At 41.9% G+C, this 17,220-nt stretch overlaps 1 protein-coding gene across 3 annotated transcripts in view; it reads right to left on the minus strand.

Annotated features, from left to right (window-relative positions):
* The window catches only part of BOK (BCL2 family apoptosis regulator BOK), a 48,037-nt gene extending 31,584 nt beyond the window's left edge, over positions 1-16,453 (minus strand). The window contains exons 1-3 of one of the 3 annotated variants that reach the window (XM_061636653.1): positions 16,435-16,453; positions 15,742-15,777; positions 9,787-10,141 (exon numbers count right to left, since the gene is read on the minus strand). In XM_061636653.1, coding sequence (XP_061492637.1) covers positions 9,787-10,015 — 229 coding nt within the window. In that variant the 5' untranslated portion in view covers positions 10,016-10,141; positions 15,742-15,777; positions 16,435-16,453. Of the gene's footprint in view, positions 1-9,786; positions 10,142-11,713; positions 12,002-15,741; positions 15,778-15,880; positions 16,048-16,434 lie in introns of those variants that run through there. The other 2 variants (XM_061636652.1, XM_061636651.1) reach the window with 2 other exon arrangements.
* Between the last annotated feature and the right edge of the window lie 767 nt (positions 16,454-17,220).

Raw genomic sequence — 17,220 nt, forward strand, 5'->3', positions numbered from 1 at the left:
GGAGTGATCAGGGAATCCATCAGTCCCTGGGCCTCAAGTATTGTCCTGGTTCCTAAAAAAGATGGAACGACCAGGTTTTGCATTGATTATCGGCTAATCAATAAAATTACGGTCCCAGATGCGTATCCTATGCCTAGGGTAGACGCAATGTTAGAGTTATTGGGGGCAGCAACCATTATCTCTACACTAGATCTCTGTAAAGGATTTTGGCAAATGGAACTAGACGAGCAATCCAGAGCCAAAACTGCCTTCAGTACACCAGATGGGTTATATGAGTTTGTGACCTTACCCATGGGACTAAGGAACTCACCAAGTTCATTTCAGAGGCTAATCAATACTGTGTTGCGAGGCATGTCAGATTTTGCAGTGGCCTATATCGATGACGTAGCCATTTTTAGCAAGTCGGTGCCTGAGCATGTCCAACACCTGACAACAGTATTGGAGGCCTTAAGAAAAGCAGGCCTCACAATAAAAGCTAAGAAATGCCAGTTTGGACTAAAGGAAGTAATCTATTTAGGACATAAGGTGGGGAGTGGGAAAATCACCCCCTTATGGAGCAAGGTGGAGGCAATACAAGCGTGGCCGATCCCCTTAACCAAAAAACAAGTAAGGGCATTTCTGGGTGTGGCTGGATTTTATAGGAAGTTTGTGAGAAATTTTGGGAAAATAGCAACCCCCTTGCATGAATTAACAAAGAAGAAGTGTTCTGAGCATGTGGTATGTATGGATGAATGTCAGAAGGCTTTTGAACTACTGAAGCAAGCCTTGTGCCAAGGACCCATATTAATAGCACCAGACTATGAGAAACCATTCATCGTGGCTACAGATGCGTCGGACCTCGCGCTGGGAGTCGTCTTGCTACAGGAGAGAGAAGGCACCAGACATCCAGTGGCGTACCTGAGTCGCAAGCTGACGCCGAGGGAGAAAAACTATTCGTCGGTCCAGAAGGAGTGCCTAGCGGTCGTGTGGGGACTGAACAAGTTGCGCCCATACGTGTGGGGACGAAGATTCACAGTGACTACGGATCATCGGGCCTTGTTATGGTTGCAGACTATGAAAAACCATAACACTATGCTGCAGAGGTGGTCCTGGGCCCTACAGGACTATCAAGTGGACTTCCAGTTCATAAAAGGCAAGGACAATGTACTGGCCGATGGACTTTCCAGGCAAGTGGCTGGGACTGCAGTGACGTGACCAGACAGAGGAACAAAGAAAGACATTTTCCCCATAGAGACTTTTATTTGTTAACGCGACATATAAATCCTGGAACAGGAATAATACTCTGCTGTTGTTTAAGGGGGGGGGGAAATGTGATGTTCCTATATTAATGTATATATGGTAAGTGTTGTTGTTTTAGAAGATACATGGTAAGTGGAGTGAAAGAGGAGGGGGAGTGAATGGGCAGTAGAATGCGAGATGATTGGCTGAGTGTTTAAAATGGCTGAATGTATAAAAGGAAGAGTGAGAGTGGAATCAGGGGGGAGAAGAGAAAGAGTGGATTGCTTGGTGGGGTTTAGAGAGTTGTTTGACAGGAGAGCGTGAAGAAGGAGGGAGGTGGAGTTCGGATTAGTATTGAGTAAAACCATAAGCTTATGTGCCTTAAGAAGAAATCTTGTTAATCTTGTTAGCTTTGTTATCTGTAATAAATACTTAATTTGGTTTACCAAAGGCCTGATCCTTGGCTGGGGTTTCACAGACCAGAAGGGAGGGTAAGGTAATGACCAAGGCTGAAGGGGAACTGTAACAAATGGTGGCAGCGGTGAAGAGAATAACAATACCAGTATTCAGAGTCTCTGGGAATACTAGTATTGGGACGTTACTGGTGGTTGCCTAGCAGGGGGATCTGTTGAGATCTGTGCTAGAGCGGATAGGTAAATCATAAGAGAGTGCGGTCCGGACTGGTGGAGTCCCTGGTGGTGCCTAGAGACAGGCAGTAACCACGAGCAGGTAGGAACCTGACAGGGAGAGCCAGGGAAGGATGCACCACATATACCACCTTGATCTTTTTGGAGAAAAGGTAGGGTTTAAGATGTAATAATGTAAAAATGTAATAAATAAGCAAACACACCTCAAATGATTGTTGCGATGTATCCATTAGGCCTGTGTGGATGGGACTTGAAAGACTACATTCATTCAGGGGTGTTGATAGGGTGGGAGTGGGGGCTTAGTTCTTTTGCACTGGCCCTAGATCTCCTGCCCTCTCCTTCTTCTACTGTGGCTGAATGCACTGCAAAGCCAGAGTCCGCCCACCATACCTCCATGCCTGCGACCCTTATAAGAAGGAGTTGCATATTGAGGGTTTACTCTTGCTCCCTCTGACATTTTTTTGGAGGGGGGCCACTGGCTTTTACCATTAGGTAGGAGGATGGATGTCACTGGCTTTTTTAGTTATGTTTGTTTTAAAGATGTCAGAAATTTGTTCTTATGTTTTTGTAAGTTGCACTTCCTTGAATTTTGTGTTTTTGTTAACCCTTGGGAGACACCTTGGGGGCTTTTTTGGCTGAAAGGCAGCAGAAATGTAAGCTCTAGCTACTTAATTAATGAACCATCTTAATTTGCTCAGAAGCAAATCTGTGTCTGTGCCCCAAGTCTTTTAAAGTACCTCGTCACACCCCTGCATTCATTCATGTAGTCTTGCAAAAGTCTGCAAAAAGCCATGATTATTTGCCACTTATGCAACCTTCTGGAAATCTCAATTAAGCCAACGTTAAAACAGATGAAAAACCAGAGAAGCCTGTAAGGAAAACATCTGACCCTCTGAAGGGCTGAATTGTTCCATGTTATCTGATAAAAACAGAAAGGAAATGTGGGGCATATATGCACAGGCCTGATAAGAGGGAACATTAACCACTCGTGAGGGAGGGCTGGGCTCTCTCTGCACTAAGAGTGCAGGATTCCTTCTGAGATGCAGCAAAGAAGAGAGGAAATCCAGGATAATTGCTTCCTAGCAGAAAAGTACATTTGGGGGTGAAGAAAGGATGGAGCATAGTATAAACATAGAAGGGTTTGCTCTACATCATAATTGTTGCAAATTGCTTGCTCTGCTCCCACACTGCTTATTCCTATGCAAGCACATGAATATAATGGCAGAACCCTCATGCGATTGTCCAGGTTTTTAAAATAACCTTTACTTGTACCATGGAGCTTTCAAGTGTGTGAATGTAATGTATCTAAAGATTAATATGATCCCCTTTCTCCTGGGTCCTCTTCCCTGTCACTCTAGAAAAGCAGTGGGCAATCTGCGGCCCTTGGCTTAATTTCATGCAGCCCTTGGCCTGATTTCCTGTAGTTGGCAAGGAGGCAAAAAAATGGTGGCAGAAAGACAGAGAGAGAAGGGGGTGGTTCAACCCATCGTTGGCTTGGCCCCCTTCTCTGGTATATCAACAGATTGCCCACAAGAGAATGCAGCCCTTGACAGACAAAAGGTTGCCTATCCCTGTTGTAGAACACAGATGATTGCAAAAATGGATTGCAAAGAGCTCAACAAGGATTTCTCCAAACTGGGTGAATGGGCAACAATGCTGTCCAATGTAAGTCTGTAAAGTGATGCACACTGGATTAGAATATTATTAATTTCAAATATATACACTGACAGGGTCTGAACTCGCGGTGACCACCCAGCAAAGAAATCTTGGGGTCACAAAAGTGAAAACTTCACCCCAATGTACAGTGTAGGGATGGGCAAATCTGAAAATTTAAGTTTCTCCATTTTCCAACCTTAAATTCAGTTCTCCACATTTCCACATCAGCTTGCAATTTTTAAAAAAACTTCTCATGAAAATTCATAGCATACGAATTTCTCCTAATATACACATTTTTGCAATGCAGTTTGCCCTGAAATAATGCATTTTTAATAAGAATTGTTAATAAGTAACAATGTTATTGTCACTAATATATGTATATTTATACACACTTTGTCCCAGTATATGTATTTTTGTACACATTACTTGGCTGGAGGACTGAATGGCAAAAATCAGAGAAATATGAACTTGAAGGATGGCAGTGTTTCAGTTCTCATATTCCTTCAGAAAATGCAAATTAGGTAAGTTCACTTTTAAATGCAGACTGAATTGAACTTCTTCCTCATCCTGTGTGGCAGCTGTCAGAAAAGACTAACTCCATGCTAGAGATCACTAGAAAAGGGAACGAAAAATAAAACTGTCTGTACCGCATTGCCTTTTTACAAATTGATGTGTTACCAAAGAGTTCAGCCTCACTGTCATTTTAAGTAGGCCCCTGAAATCTTCAGCTTGCCTGGGAAAGTATGCAAAACAAAAGCTTAGGTGTACGAGGCAAGAAATGCTTGCTGACATCTGCCTACATTAATCCACAATGAGAGACTCACGCCTGCCAGCTATCCTAGTACATAACTCTGAAAAATGCAACTGCCTTCCTCTCTGCCTGAGAGTTACAATGAGAGGGGGCTGTTGCCCTTACATCCTGCTTATGGGATTCCCAAGATGCATTTGGTTATTCACTGTAGGAAGGAGGGTGCTGGGCTAGATAGACTTTTGATCTGAATCCACCCAAGCTCTTCTTATATACTACACTGGAAATTATCATGTGTTTACTGCACTGGGGGGTGTCTATAAATTTGGTTAATAAGTAAAAATAAATATTTTTATGCGTAAGGTATTTGAAAAATAGCATGTTCACCTCAAGATCTATTGAGCTTTTGCCTCCCAAAAGAGCTGCTGACACCAGGCACATTTATAGGATAGGGTCACTGGGGAGACAGGTTAGGCTTAGACCTGCTCCACCTACATTATGACTCTGCCAATGCTTTAGCATTATAATGGCTCCAAGTATTTGCCTTCTGCTAGGGATGGAAGCATCTGTCAATATCTGTTCTCTCTATTTATCCTTTTACCAATGTTGTATTCAGTTCTCCACATTTGCTCAGGAGTATGCAGATTAAAAAAAAACTAAATTCTTTAGCATTCTACGGAATTTCTCCTAATAAACACATTTTCGCAAGCAATTTCACCTAATAGTACTATTTCATTTATTTATTTCTTAAATTTATATCCTCCCCAGGCCTGTAGCCAGGGGGAATGGGGGCACAAACCCCTGCGTTGTGCTTCACCCCTGCTAGGATTTTTTTGGGAAATTGCCTTCTTTTCAATTTGTGACATGACCAACAGGGACAACCTTCATTTAAAGAATGATACCTTGTTTTAAGAGCAGGAGTAATTTAAGAATAGGACCCTCTATTAAGTGAATAAGGCAGGGCGAGTGAATAACAAAAGCCTCATCTTGAAAAGTCGAAAAAGTCTGCTCACGCAAGACTTTTCCTGACTTAGGGTGGATTTTTCATGATCACAATCACCCTATAATTACTTAAATGATCCTGAAAAACACAGCCTGTATAAGTAACATAACCCTTTAAACATAAAATATTAGAACTTTGTATTATGGGCTAGAGTTAGACTCCACCCCTTCAACTTTCCTTTGCTCTGCTTTTCAGTTTCCGTTTTGCTGTCTACCCAGCCAGTAATAAAGAAGCATGTTTGCCTGCAATAAGAAGGGTTTGCTCATTCTGCAGTTATTGTAATGAGTACAGCAGGATTTGGTGCTTATTGCTAAAGAGTGAAATAAAGAGATAACTTAAAGTGATCTGAAAAAATGGCTACCCTTTATTCTTTTAAAGCATTCACTATACTTACAATCATAGTGGCTATCTTTCTTCTTATTTTTCTTGAGTACTTGATGGCAATGGATGACAACAGCCCTAGAGGAATATAAATATTGCTGTGCACACTACAGTTAGCTAGCTGACTGGCTGGACACCTAAACTGTAACTCGGGTCTAATTTCTGATTTTCCCAATATGTGCAGCTCAGCATGAGGCCTTTTCAGGGTTTCTGGACAGAAAAATCAACCCAGTAACCAGTAAAAAATAATTCCAATGGCTTCCACAGTTAGTTTCCAATTGCTTTGTTCATCTTTTATATAGCAGCCAGTTAAAAAGTTTTCCCTTGGTTGTCCAACAGGAAGGAAAATCTAAAGGCCAGGAACAAGACTAGCAGGAGGGGCTCTCATGGAGGAGTTAACAAACACACCCTATAGTGTTTATTTTCTCTTCGCCCTTCTCTAAACTTTTAGTACAGACAAGTTTGCTTTTCAGGTGCAATCTAAAACTGAGATACCTAACACAGCATCAAATGCCTAATGTAGCTCTGAAACTCACTGTCATTACCAAAGTAATTCAGTTCAGGAAGAATCAGAACGCAGGGAGAGACCACAGATGAAAGGGGACTGTAGCTATAGGCAAAATCAATCTTTTAAGTCTGGTATTCCTGGGGATCTCTCAAAAAAAGGGAGAGACAATTCAACAGATTAAACTTCATTCATGTAAGTTAACACACTCTCTACATGGAGAAGGAGTGACAGAAAAGGTCACTGCCTTTCCCTTCCCCTGGCATGGCCCTCACATCCTCTCCATCAGTGAAGGGGGGATTGGCTATGCAACTTTCCAGCCCCCAAAGCCCCAACTAGAAATGTGGCTGCCCCACCTAACAAGGAAGGCTGGCTGCAGGGCTGATCCCGCCCCTCCTTCCAGAAGCAGCCCAGGATGGCATAATATTATGCATTTGTGTATGTAATTTTCACTGTGTATGTAATGCACTGTTCCTACTAATATATGCATGTTTGTAAGCATTGGTTGGAGAACTACATCACAACATTTGAGTAAGTGCAAATTCTGAAGGATGGCTATGTTTTGGTTCTCATATTGTTTCAGAAAGTGAGAATTTTATAGACTCAGCTTTACCAAATGCATTTTCTCTCCCACCCCTACCTTCTGCTGACTGATATTTAAGATATTCATTCAAAAAAAATGAATTCGATACCAAGCCTGCTGAGGCAATCTTGGCGGGTTAACCGTAGGGATCATACTCAACTCCAGGCACACAAAGTGTTCCCCAGCCACTTTTACTGAGACTAGAACGAGTTTGACTTGCTGCACTAGTTGGCAGGGGCTACAAAAGCTTTGGGCCTCCATGTTCCTGACACATTGTTGAGAAAGAGCAGGTAGATAGCATGGCTTCCGTAACCATATAGGCTTGTTTGTGACAAAAGAGAGAGAAAGGCTGGTTGGGGTGGGAGCAGGAGGTGGTGTTTCTCTTGAGCCTTTATGAACGTTTTGATTTCAAGCAGCATTTCTTAGATGGAATGCCAAGTTACTGTACCCATCAGCCAAATCCTACTCAGAAATTAACAGCCAGGACAGTCGTCAAGGAGACACCTTCAAGATTTGCACCACAGCACTTGAAACACTCACCACCACCCACATGCCAAAAGAATGCAAGTCCCATACACTGCCCTGAGAGAAAATTAAGTGTGCTGGGGGGGGGAGATTATATACAAAAAGGTAGGAAGAGCAACAGGGTGAGAAAGAAGAGTGGAGAAAGGAGATGGAAAGGACAACAGCAATGCCGAGAAGACGGCACCAGAAAAGTAAAAAAAAATGGCCGAAACAAAAGGAATACAGATCGCACTGGAAAAGAGATGAACAGTGTTGGAAGTAGCCAAAAACTGCTAGGATCACATCCACAGGGAAATCTGTATGGTACTCCAAGGTCTTTCCATTCCTCCGTCCTATAACTATCAGCCTGGAGGGAAAGCTTTGAAAGCAAAGAAAAAGAGGTGGATTCAAGCCAGCTGTACAAAGAAGTAGAAACAGACCAGCTGTTAAGATTGTCATTCCCAATGCATTTTGATGGTATCGCTATCAAGGGAAATTATATGTGTTACCTCTTCATAAATCTGCCAAAACTACATAGTCAAACAACCTCAAGCAAACTAAAATGTTTAAATTTGTTCTTTTTAAGGAGGGCTTTAACTCCTTCCCTCTTATTTTTGTAGATGAGAAGTCACTGGATATGGGGAAGTCTAAGCATTTGATTTACAGATTATGTTATCATTTATTATGATAACATTTCAGAATTCCATCAGAGTTCTCAAAGGGCTTGTCTGTTTTTTAATGTTTGATGAATAAAGAAGTTCAATTTTCCTAAGAAACATTCTGCTTGAAATGGAACCCCACACTAGGGATGAGGAAGAAATTTGATTCAGTTCACATTTAAAGCTGAATATCAAATTCACACTTTCCAAAACAATATGAGGACTGAAACACAGCTGTGTTTTGCACTTATCTGAATTTTGCAATGCAGTTCTCCATACAAGCAGTGTTTACAAAAATATGTATTAGGGAAAATATGCATAAAAATGAATATGTTAATGAAAATAACACATAACATACATTACATTAGGAGAAACTGCTTGCAAAAATGTGTTGATTAGAAGAAATTTGCACTAAAATGCTAGAGAATTTTTATGAGGATTTTTTTTTAAATTGCAAACTGCTGCAGAATGTGGAGAATTGAATTTAAGACTGGAAAAACTAGAAACTGAGAGAAGCAAAACTGACAGATATTTTCATTCTTACCTCTCACAGCATTGGACTATTCCTTTTCAGAGGATGAACATGCCAAAACAGTAATCATGCAAAGGTGGACAATTCAGCTCTTTCAGTTAAACAACTGAATACCATAAGCAGACAGCATGCTGCTATTTATTGTTGTAAAAATTTGAACAAGCAAAAAATGCTAGGACAAATTCCTATCTTTGTACAAATCTCCTTAGCCAAGAAGTTGCCTCTTCAAGTACTGACTAGCAGATGTCATCATCAGTGACACAGCAAAGTCAGAGGAGAAAGACAGAGTGAGAAGAGGTGTGGAAAGGCTACTAGGCTCAACAGAATGATTTTACAAACTAAATAAAGGCAAACTACAGCAGATAGCCTGTAATGTTTGGAAGTGGGATGCAGCTATTCCAAATGAAACAAACAACTGAACAGAAAGCTTATTTCAGCATCCCTTATGCTCACCATCTGTCACCATGAAGGGCAAGTGAAAGCCAAAGTTTACTGTTCACAAGAACAGATTGTTATAATGGGTAGGCTGCTAAGTAAATGTCAGAGAGGATTTCAGCCTGAAAGACCCTTATTTTACGGGCATTTAGGCTTAATTCCACAATTATTTTTCAGGAGGCAATATGACAGGAGCACCAGTGCTCATGATGGAAACATATATTTCCTTTGTCCCGCTGTCATCCCTGGGTAAAGACGTTATGCAGGTTTTTGAATTATGGTGGAATCTAAAGAAAATACTTCATCTTGAATAAACTTCTATAGTTACTCCTTCCCCCTCCTCCATGCTCCAAGAGGAGCATTTGTTCTGTTTTTCCAAGTACCTGCAGAGTTATTCGAGCAAGTTTTCTTTTTCTAATTTTTTTGCACTTAAATCTGCTCTGAGAAAGGGCGAAGATGGCTACATAATTGATACAAAAGCCAGCCAATCAGCTGTGTGCACAGCCCTGCTCCAAGAACAGAGGAAGTGGCTTTATGAACCACACATGAATGGTCAATTAGTGCTGCAAACTAGAAAAACAAATTTCCACTGAGCTCAGTCCTGCAAAGATGGTATGTGTGTCTAAATTGCAATGGGTACACTTCCACAGTAGGCTCAGAGTCAAAACTATACTTATCTGTACACACACTGGCAGTGCCCTTTTCAAGCACACACAGGCAACGAAGAGGTCCAGAAGTTTTGGTTGAGCATACCATACACATCTAAAGGCAAAGGACTTCATCCATAAGTAGTTTTCAAAGAATATGACCAAGCACCCTTCACTCGGATGCCCTAATAGTAAGGTTGCTAGAGGTTTCTCTGTTGAGCCTTTGGCTCATGATGTTTTCCCTGATACTGACAGTTTCAGCACTTACCTAATCGTAGAAGTATGTTGGACACCTCTGCTAACTTGCCACCAGGAACAGGTGCACTTTGGTCAGGCTTGTTCCAGCCAATTCCAGCCCGAATCAGCCTTGAGTTAATGTAGTCTCTGCAGAGCACCTTGGCCTGAGAAACAAGCTCCTTGTCAGTGGGAGTCCGATCAAACACTTCCATCACTTCTGCAGCAAAGACAGAAGAGCGGCGCAGAACCTCCATCTTCATCACCTAGTCCCAAACAGACATGGTGGAGCCGTCATGAGGAATGCACTAGTGGGATACCTCAAGACAAATTTACAGCTGGGCAGTGATTCACTCTGATCCTGATTCACAAATGCTGTTTTGAGCTACCTGGTTGATAAAAAACATTGAAAAATCTATCAACTTACAAAGAAGAGCAAAAATGAATCTCCAGACCTACACAACTCCTCATGAACGGCAGCTGATGTTGGCTTTAATAGTTAAGGCTATTTGATGCCAGAAACTGAATTACATCACAGTCTTATGCATTTTTTACTCAAAGAAAGTTCCTCTATGTTCAATGGGGCTTATTCAAACCTTAACGACTCTTGCAAAAATAAAAGCAAAAGTAAACAACCCAGAGCACAAATCTCGTATTGCAGGTTGCAGGACCTCTACAAGAACAATATAACAAATTTTACAAGTCTAATGCTATCCCCCCCAGACCCACTGACCCCTTTAAGAATCAGCACTGTGTTAACAGTTGACACTAAATTTTGTCAAGATCAAATGACTAGAATTTGGAAGTAATTCCCAGAGACAGACACTTCCATCTTGTTTTCTGTGAAACAGAATAAAGTAACCCCAAATCCCAGTGGCAGCATGTAACATCAGCAAGAAATGTGCACATCAGATCATATCACCCAACCAACCAAAACATGGCTGTCTGGGAAATAAGGATCTCAACACGTCGTCTTGCATGCCTTCTTCATAGAACAGGAACTATCACACCAGCCTTTATTCTCCGGAGGGGGTGAGGGGGGGGACAGTAGGAACCTCCAAAGTATTTTTGTTTGCTGCAGTAGAGACACTGAATCCTTGATCTTTGTCTTAAGTTAAAAAGACATCATTACTGGATCAGCATTCTCCCACCGATGCTATTAATTTAAAAATCACAGTGCTGCAGAGCTGCAAGTAATGAGTCATGTCTCTTAACTCCCAGCCCTGAACCATGATTTAGCACATCCCAAAATTCCTAACAACCCATAGATGAGATTTGAAATTCTGGTTTAACGTTACACAGAGAAGAACAATAGAGAGAAGAACATAGCTCAATGACAGAGCACATACCCTCTTGCAAAAATATCTCATTCCTAGTAAAAATATCCATAAAGATCACTGCCTGACACCCTGTAGATAACTGGATCACTATGGACCAGTGGCCTATAGTATCAGTGGCCTTAATCTGACAGGAGGACCATGAGGTACCACAGAGGTTTATTGCAGGACACGGAACAAGTGGGAATTTACCTAAACGTCTCTAGCAGCAAGCTATGTCACTTGTTACAAGGTGCCTACTTTTAATAAGATTTTTCCTGTCTATTTGATATTGAGAACATTCCTTTTGTCCCTAACAGGACAAACAGCTCAACCCTGAGCATACAAGGAATGATATAAGGAATTATCTTAGCAAAGTACATACACACCCCTCTAAAATAAGGGTTTTAAATAGCTTTGGGGAATCAAATTACCCCTTGAAGCAGATTTCAGCAGAAACAGCAAGTTAACCAACAATAAAACTTTTCACTTGGGACATAAACATGAAGTTAGAAACCTAACAAGGTACTTGTATCCGTGACAGGGAGACTGGGATGGATGGCCTATTGTAAATATGAGATGGGGAAAGAACACAGCAAAAAAAATCCAAACCATAAAGCTTTCCAGTTTTAGAAAGCTATTTACCTTTCCAAGGCATCTCCACCCCACAATTATCTGCAGCTGGTTTCTTATGTTTTTATATTTTCCTTAGAAAGAGCTTGCCCCGTCTGCATGGCCTGGGCTGCACAGAGACCACAAAGAGTCTTAGTTCTTGAAGCCACACAGCATCTGGTTCTTCCAAGAGACTCGGAGCCACAGTGCCGCACTTCTTGCAGTCTACACAAGAGCTTCACTGCTGTCAGCTCTTGCTTTTCAGTGGGAGGGAAAGCAAGCTTCTAGCTGTAGCCTTGTAAGGAAGGTGAATTAACTAGGAGGAGGAGTTAAGCCTAGTTAGAAAGAACCTTCCCGCCCGTTTCTCTTTGCTCTTAAGGAGGCACCAGGGAACTGTGGTAGGCGGGCCTGAAAGAAGTTCTTGCCACACTAATATTCCTGTTCCCACTATCAGTAAACCATCATTGAAAGAGATGTCTCGGCCTGAGAAGGAGCACTGTGAACCTTAGGCTGCGTACACACAAGAAGTTGTTTTAGAATGAATGGAGACTGAGTACTTGTTTTTTCTACATAGTCCACACACAATCTAGATCTATTACAAATTTATTGACCCTGAAAAGTGCATCCGGAGAAACTGGCTTCCTTCTGAAAATAAAAACTCATTGCAGATTGATTCTGCATTACCGGGCAGTGTGTCCATTTGAAAACAGAAGTAGGCAAGCCCAGCAATGGAGGGGGGGGGGAGGTGTATCCACACCTGCCCAATGACATTGTGGGTGGGCATAGACCAAGAACACAGTCACAGCTTCCTTCTTCATTCACATGGGGCATGTGCAAGGAGGAAAAGGCATGGATGACCTAACCAAGGGGAGGCTTTTCAAACGCATATCAAGTAACCACACCCAGCAGGATACAGAATCAATCTAAATTGAAAGCAGCATGTTGAGGATGAGCATGTATGATTATAGATTGAGAAAAACTACATTTTTGTGCTACAAACAGGTTAGTGAGTAGACAGCTTTAGAATAAGTCTCTGCCTTTTAGTTCCCGATCTGCAAAATGGGAAAACAGCAGCCCACCTCAAAGAGTTGTTGCTGGCTTTTTGGTATCCTAGGGTAATGTTATGCACTGAAGTGCCCCTCATCTCCTCCCACAACTCACTCCAGTTGGACCTAATGGCTATTTCCCCAGCCATCCTATCCAACCCTTTGCTGTGTTCAAGGAGCTTCCTTTACACACCCAATTCTTCTAGCAATTGCACTAGCCAATCACCACTGCCAGAACTGTTAGCTCAATGACATCTGAGGGGCTTTTGGCTCATCTCCCATGTCTAGGAAAATGCAATATTTCCTTCAGATAGCAAATTCATTGTGTTGGCTTTTGCTGTGCATATTGTGGCTGTGCAACAGCCATGAGCATTTGTCAGATATATTTTGCAGTATAATGATTGGCAATGACCCAATTCTCCCTTCCCCCTTTCATCCCATGTGTTCTCATCATTTTGCAATTAATTTATAAAAGAATATCTGGAGGTTATCCACTCCTGCACTGTACAACATCAGAATGGCCATCTGGTTATTATTATTTTTAAGTGGTGAAATGCTACCATTACAGCAATGGTGCCACTGTTTCAAGATCCTTGGTTTAGATTTAATGTTATTTTTCAGTTATTTAAAAGCTCAGGATTCCTTTTATCTTGCACTGGAGTGCTCATTTGGTCTGTATGTTTTTAAAGCAGCAAGTCTATCCCTCTTGTCATTATATATACACATGATTTCACACTATGGGCGCCTCCAGCCTGCCAATATTTTGTGGCAGAGATTCAAGCACACACCAGAACTTTAGCATTGCACAATTAAAATGAACCAAAGCACGCTGTTACACTGCAACAAATCCACTTTAAAACTATTTTTAAGTATCTTTTTGAGGTTTGGAAAGTGACAAAGAAATACAATGAAAAGTGTAGGATGAACGAATGATTAATGGGAACACATGAAAACACCCCTCAAGCAAATCAGGATGAATGCAGGATGGATACTCAATTTTCCTACAACCATCCCATTAACAAATCAGAATGGATGCTCAGTAAAGTCCAGACATAGTCTAATCACCTTTGTGTAAGATCTGTGCAAGCTAATATGGATGAATGCTGAATAAACAGGTTGTCTGGAAGAGTGCTACAAGTGCTGAAAAGGGGCTCATTTAATTTTTTGTCATGCTCACTCCACTTTTCTGCATGTTTGGCTCCCTTTGGAAACAGTCCACTGGAGGCTTGTGGATGCGTTGTAATATTTGTGCTTCTTCATACAGCTTTAACGTAGGTGAAGGCACACACCTTAAACATGCCACCAGACAGCTAAAGTCCAAAGCAACCCACATCAGCTTTCTAGGGAGATAATAAGCACTGGGCCTAAGATGCTTAAATCCAAACCCAACTGTTCATCTCAGTCCTGTCCTTGCACACACAGATATCTTGCCTCCTTACTATGACTGCACAAAAAGTCTCTCACTATGTGCAAAGTGCTGCCCCTCTCTGCCAACAGTATCTGGCTCCATATATCTAGGATTCTAAATAAGCAAATGGATTTCAGGAAGTCCAGAGCCCTAGTAATGTTCTGTTGTGTCAAGATAGAGATACATTTTACAAACTTGTTAGTAAAGGTATGACCAATTAATTGGAAATTGGAACAAACAGGTGGTGGCTGTTTTGACAGGGTGGAGAGAATTTGAACTGGTATGACACCCCACCCCCCAACAAGTCAAGAAAAACTTGCTAGGTGAAAAGTACAAAATGACTGCCCCAGTAATTTTAAAACATGTTGCCTTGCAAAAGTCTCAGGGAAGTGTTTCTGACGTCTTATAGGGGTATTTTGGGTCATCTGCATTGTACAGTTGTTTATTCTGAACTTGTAAGTTGTAGAACTATATATAATTTTGTACTTTCCCCCCCAAAAAATAAATGCCTGTAATATCTACAATTGCCCTCACCCAGTAGCCATACAATGAATGGCCACACCACCAGTGCTAAAACAAATCCTGAGAGAGGTCAGCCTAGAAAAGGAAAAGGTAAAGATTCAGTGCCGGCCCTATGGTGAAGGAGACAGAGGCCCTTCTATACTTCAAGGAAGACAATACCTCCTGTGCATAGAGTGTGTGTTCACTGAAGGCACATCCTCCTGAACAGTCCCAGCAACAGTAGCTAACAGTTCATGTGAATGTAGCCCTATAACTTTCATTTGTAGTACTAGTAGTCTATGCAGTCATATCATGTTTTATTTTCTATCCTCACAACTTTAAGACTTGAATAATAAAAAAAAAATTACCACAGACTATGCAGCAAACACAAAACATGGATTTGGGATGGAAGAATCTGTCAATTTTGGATTCTCATTTAGAATCATAGAATAGTAGAGTTGGAAGGGGCCTATAAGGCCTTCAAGTCCAACCCCCTGCGCAATGCAGGAATCCAAATCAAAGCATTCCCGACAGATGGCTGTCCAGCTGCCTCTTGAATGCCCAGTAGCCAAATTTTCCCCGTCTTAAATTCAGTTCGCCACATTTCTGCATCAGCCTGCAATTTTTTAAAAGAAAAGTTCATTAAAATTCAGCAGCATTTTAGTGCAAATTTCTCATACACATTTCTGAAAGCAATTTTCCCTGAGAGAAAGATATGAAAGCATATCATATTTTCACTAAAATATGCATTTTTATGCACACTTTCACTCAATATATGCATTTTTATACAGATTGTTTGGTTGGAGAAGTGCATCACAAAATCCAGAGAAATGTGAATTTTGAAGGATAACTATATTACAGTTTGCACATGGTTTCGGAAAGTGTGAATTAGGTAGTTTTGCTTTAAACTCTGAACGGAATTGAATTTCTCCTCCAGCTCTACCATGGATGCAGCAACAGCAATTTGTCTTTTGCCAGCCTCAATCTTGTAAAGCACTACTAGGGTGAAAACAGATACATAGTATGGAGTAGTCAGTCACATGCCTGGCATTGCAACTTGCATGACAAATGTACACAACAGGGAGGTTGAATGCTGGATCTCTCACCTGTTTTCCTCTCTCTGCTGGAGTTATGGCAGTTACCTGATTAAAACAAAAGGTGGGGAGAGATAAACATTTATTCATATGTTCATTTATTCTTTGCATTAAAAAGAGGAAAAGTAATAATAATTTAAAACAAAGTTACAAAACTATCATGGCCCCGTCAGAGGACTCATCAGACGAGGATGACTCAGGAGTAACAGCAGCAGACCCAGAAGCAGCAGACCCAGAAGGAGAAATGGAGGAAACTCCTGAGAACCCAGCTCCTTCTCCCCCTCAGCTGCAGAGCACCCCAGACACAGCTGAAGCCCTTCAGCCAGCCACAGTCAGTGAACAGGATACTCCCCCCTCACCTGCAGAACATAGACAGCAGAAGAGGGGCAGGCCTGTCCACTTAAGGCCAAAACACTGATGGCTCACACCTGCTGACAAACCTGCTCCTTAAAAGTCAAACCTTGGCTTCAGCTTGTTGCTGACTACAATGTCAGGTGTGACCACTGTGTGTCTTCCTATTCCCTGAACCTTGACTTGGACTGATCTCTTGGCAAACTAGGCCCGGATTTTCACTGATATCTCTTCTGGATTTCTGGCTTGGCATGTAAGCTTGGAACAGCCTCTGCCCTTATCTTGCTTCCTCCTTGCTAGCCTGGCAGATTTATAGCCAAGCTACCAGCTGAGGACTTACGGCCTGGCAATTACCAAGGAATCTCCAGCCCTGCCTGCAACCCCACCGACACTGCTGTCTCAGTGAAGAGCTGACAAAAACTGTGCCAGAGAGTTAAGTCTAAATGCCTGTGGTGGGAGGGGCCATCATTGGTTGTCTTCTATTGCCATGTGGACCAATGAGATAGGCATGAGAAGCCCTTATCGTTAAATGGCACATAGGATTGATAGACATAAGCTTTTTCCTGTCTGTAACTGACAGAGCAAAATGGTAGATTGATTGTGGTCTGAGATACTACTTATTTACAGAGTCAAGTGAAAACCACACAAGTCAGGCAAACAGGAATTAAAAATATTTTAAAAATATTGTTAGGTATAAGTGCATTCAGTGAGGAAAACAAGGCTTCCTCCTTTGGTTATTTAATACTTATAATAAAAATATTTAAAGGCATGCTTAGAAAGGATTCTAAAGCAGGAGGTGTCTGTTGAGGGCTGCATTCCCTCAGGGGTAATCTGTTGGGGGGGGCTGCATGCTGGTGGGGAGGGGAGGCAGTGGCAGCTGATGACTCCATGTCAGTGGGGCAGTGGAATCCACTCTGGGTTTTAGTCCAAACCATCATAGACCATCAGCACCTTGGACAGCTAACTGAAAGTTCAGACTAAAACCCAGAGTGGATTCCACTGCCCCACTAACATGGAGTCACCGGCTGCCGGGGGCAGGGGGAGAGCCAAATATAGAAAGGACCCACTTTCCCCTTTCTCTTTCTGCCACCTCTTTTTTCTTCACCCTCCCTTTCATTCCGCCAGCCCTTTTCTCTTTCT

Source organism: Rhineura floridana, chromosome 7, assembly GCF_030035675.1.
Source record: "Rhineura floridana isolate rRhiFlo1 chromosome 7, rRhiFlo1.hap2, whole genome shotgun sequence".
Lineage (NCBI taxonomy): Eukaryota > Metazoa > Chordata > Lepidosauria > Squamata > Rhineuridae > Rhineura > Rhineura floridana.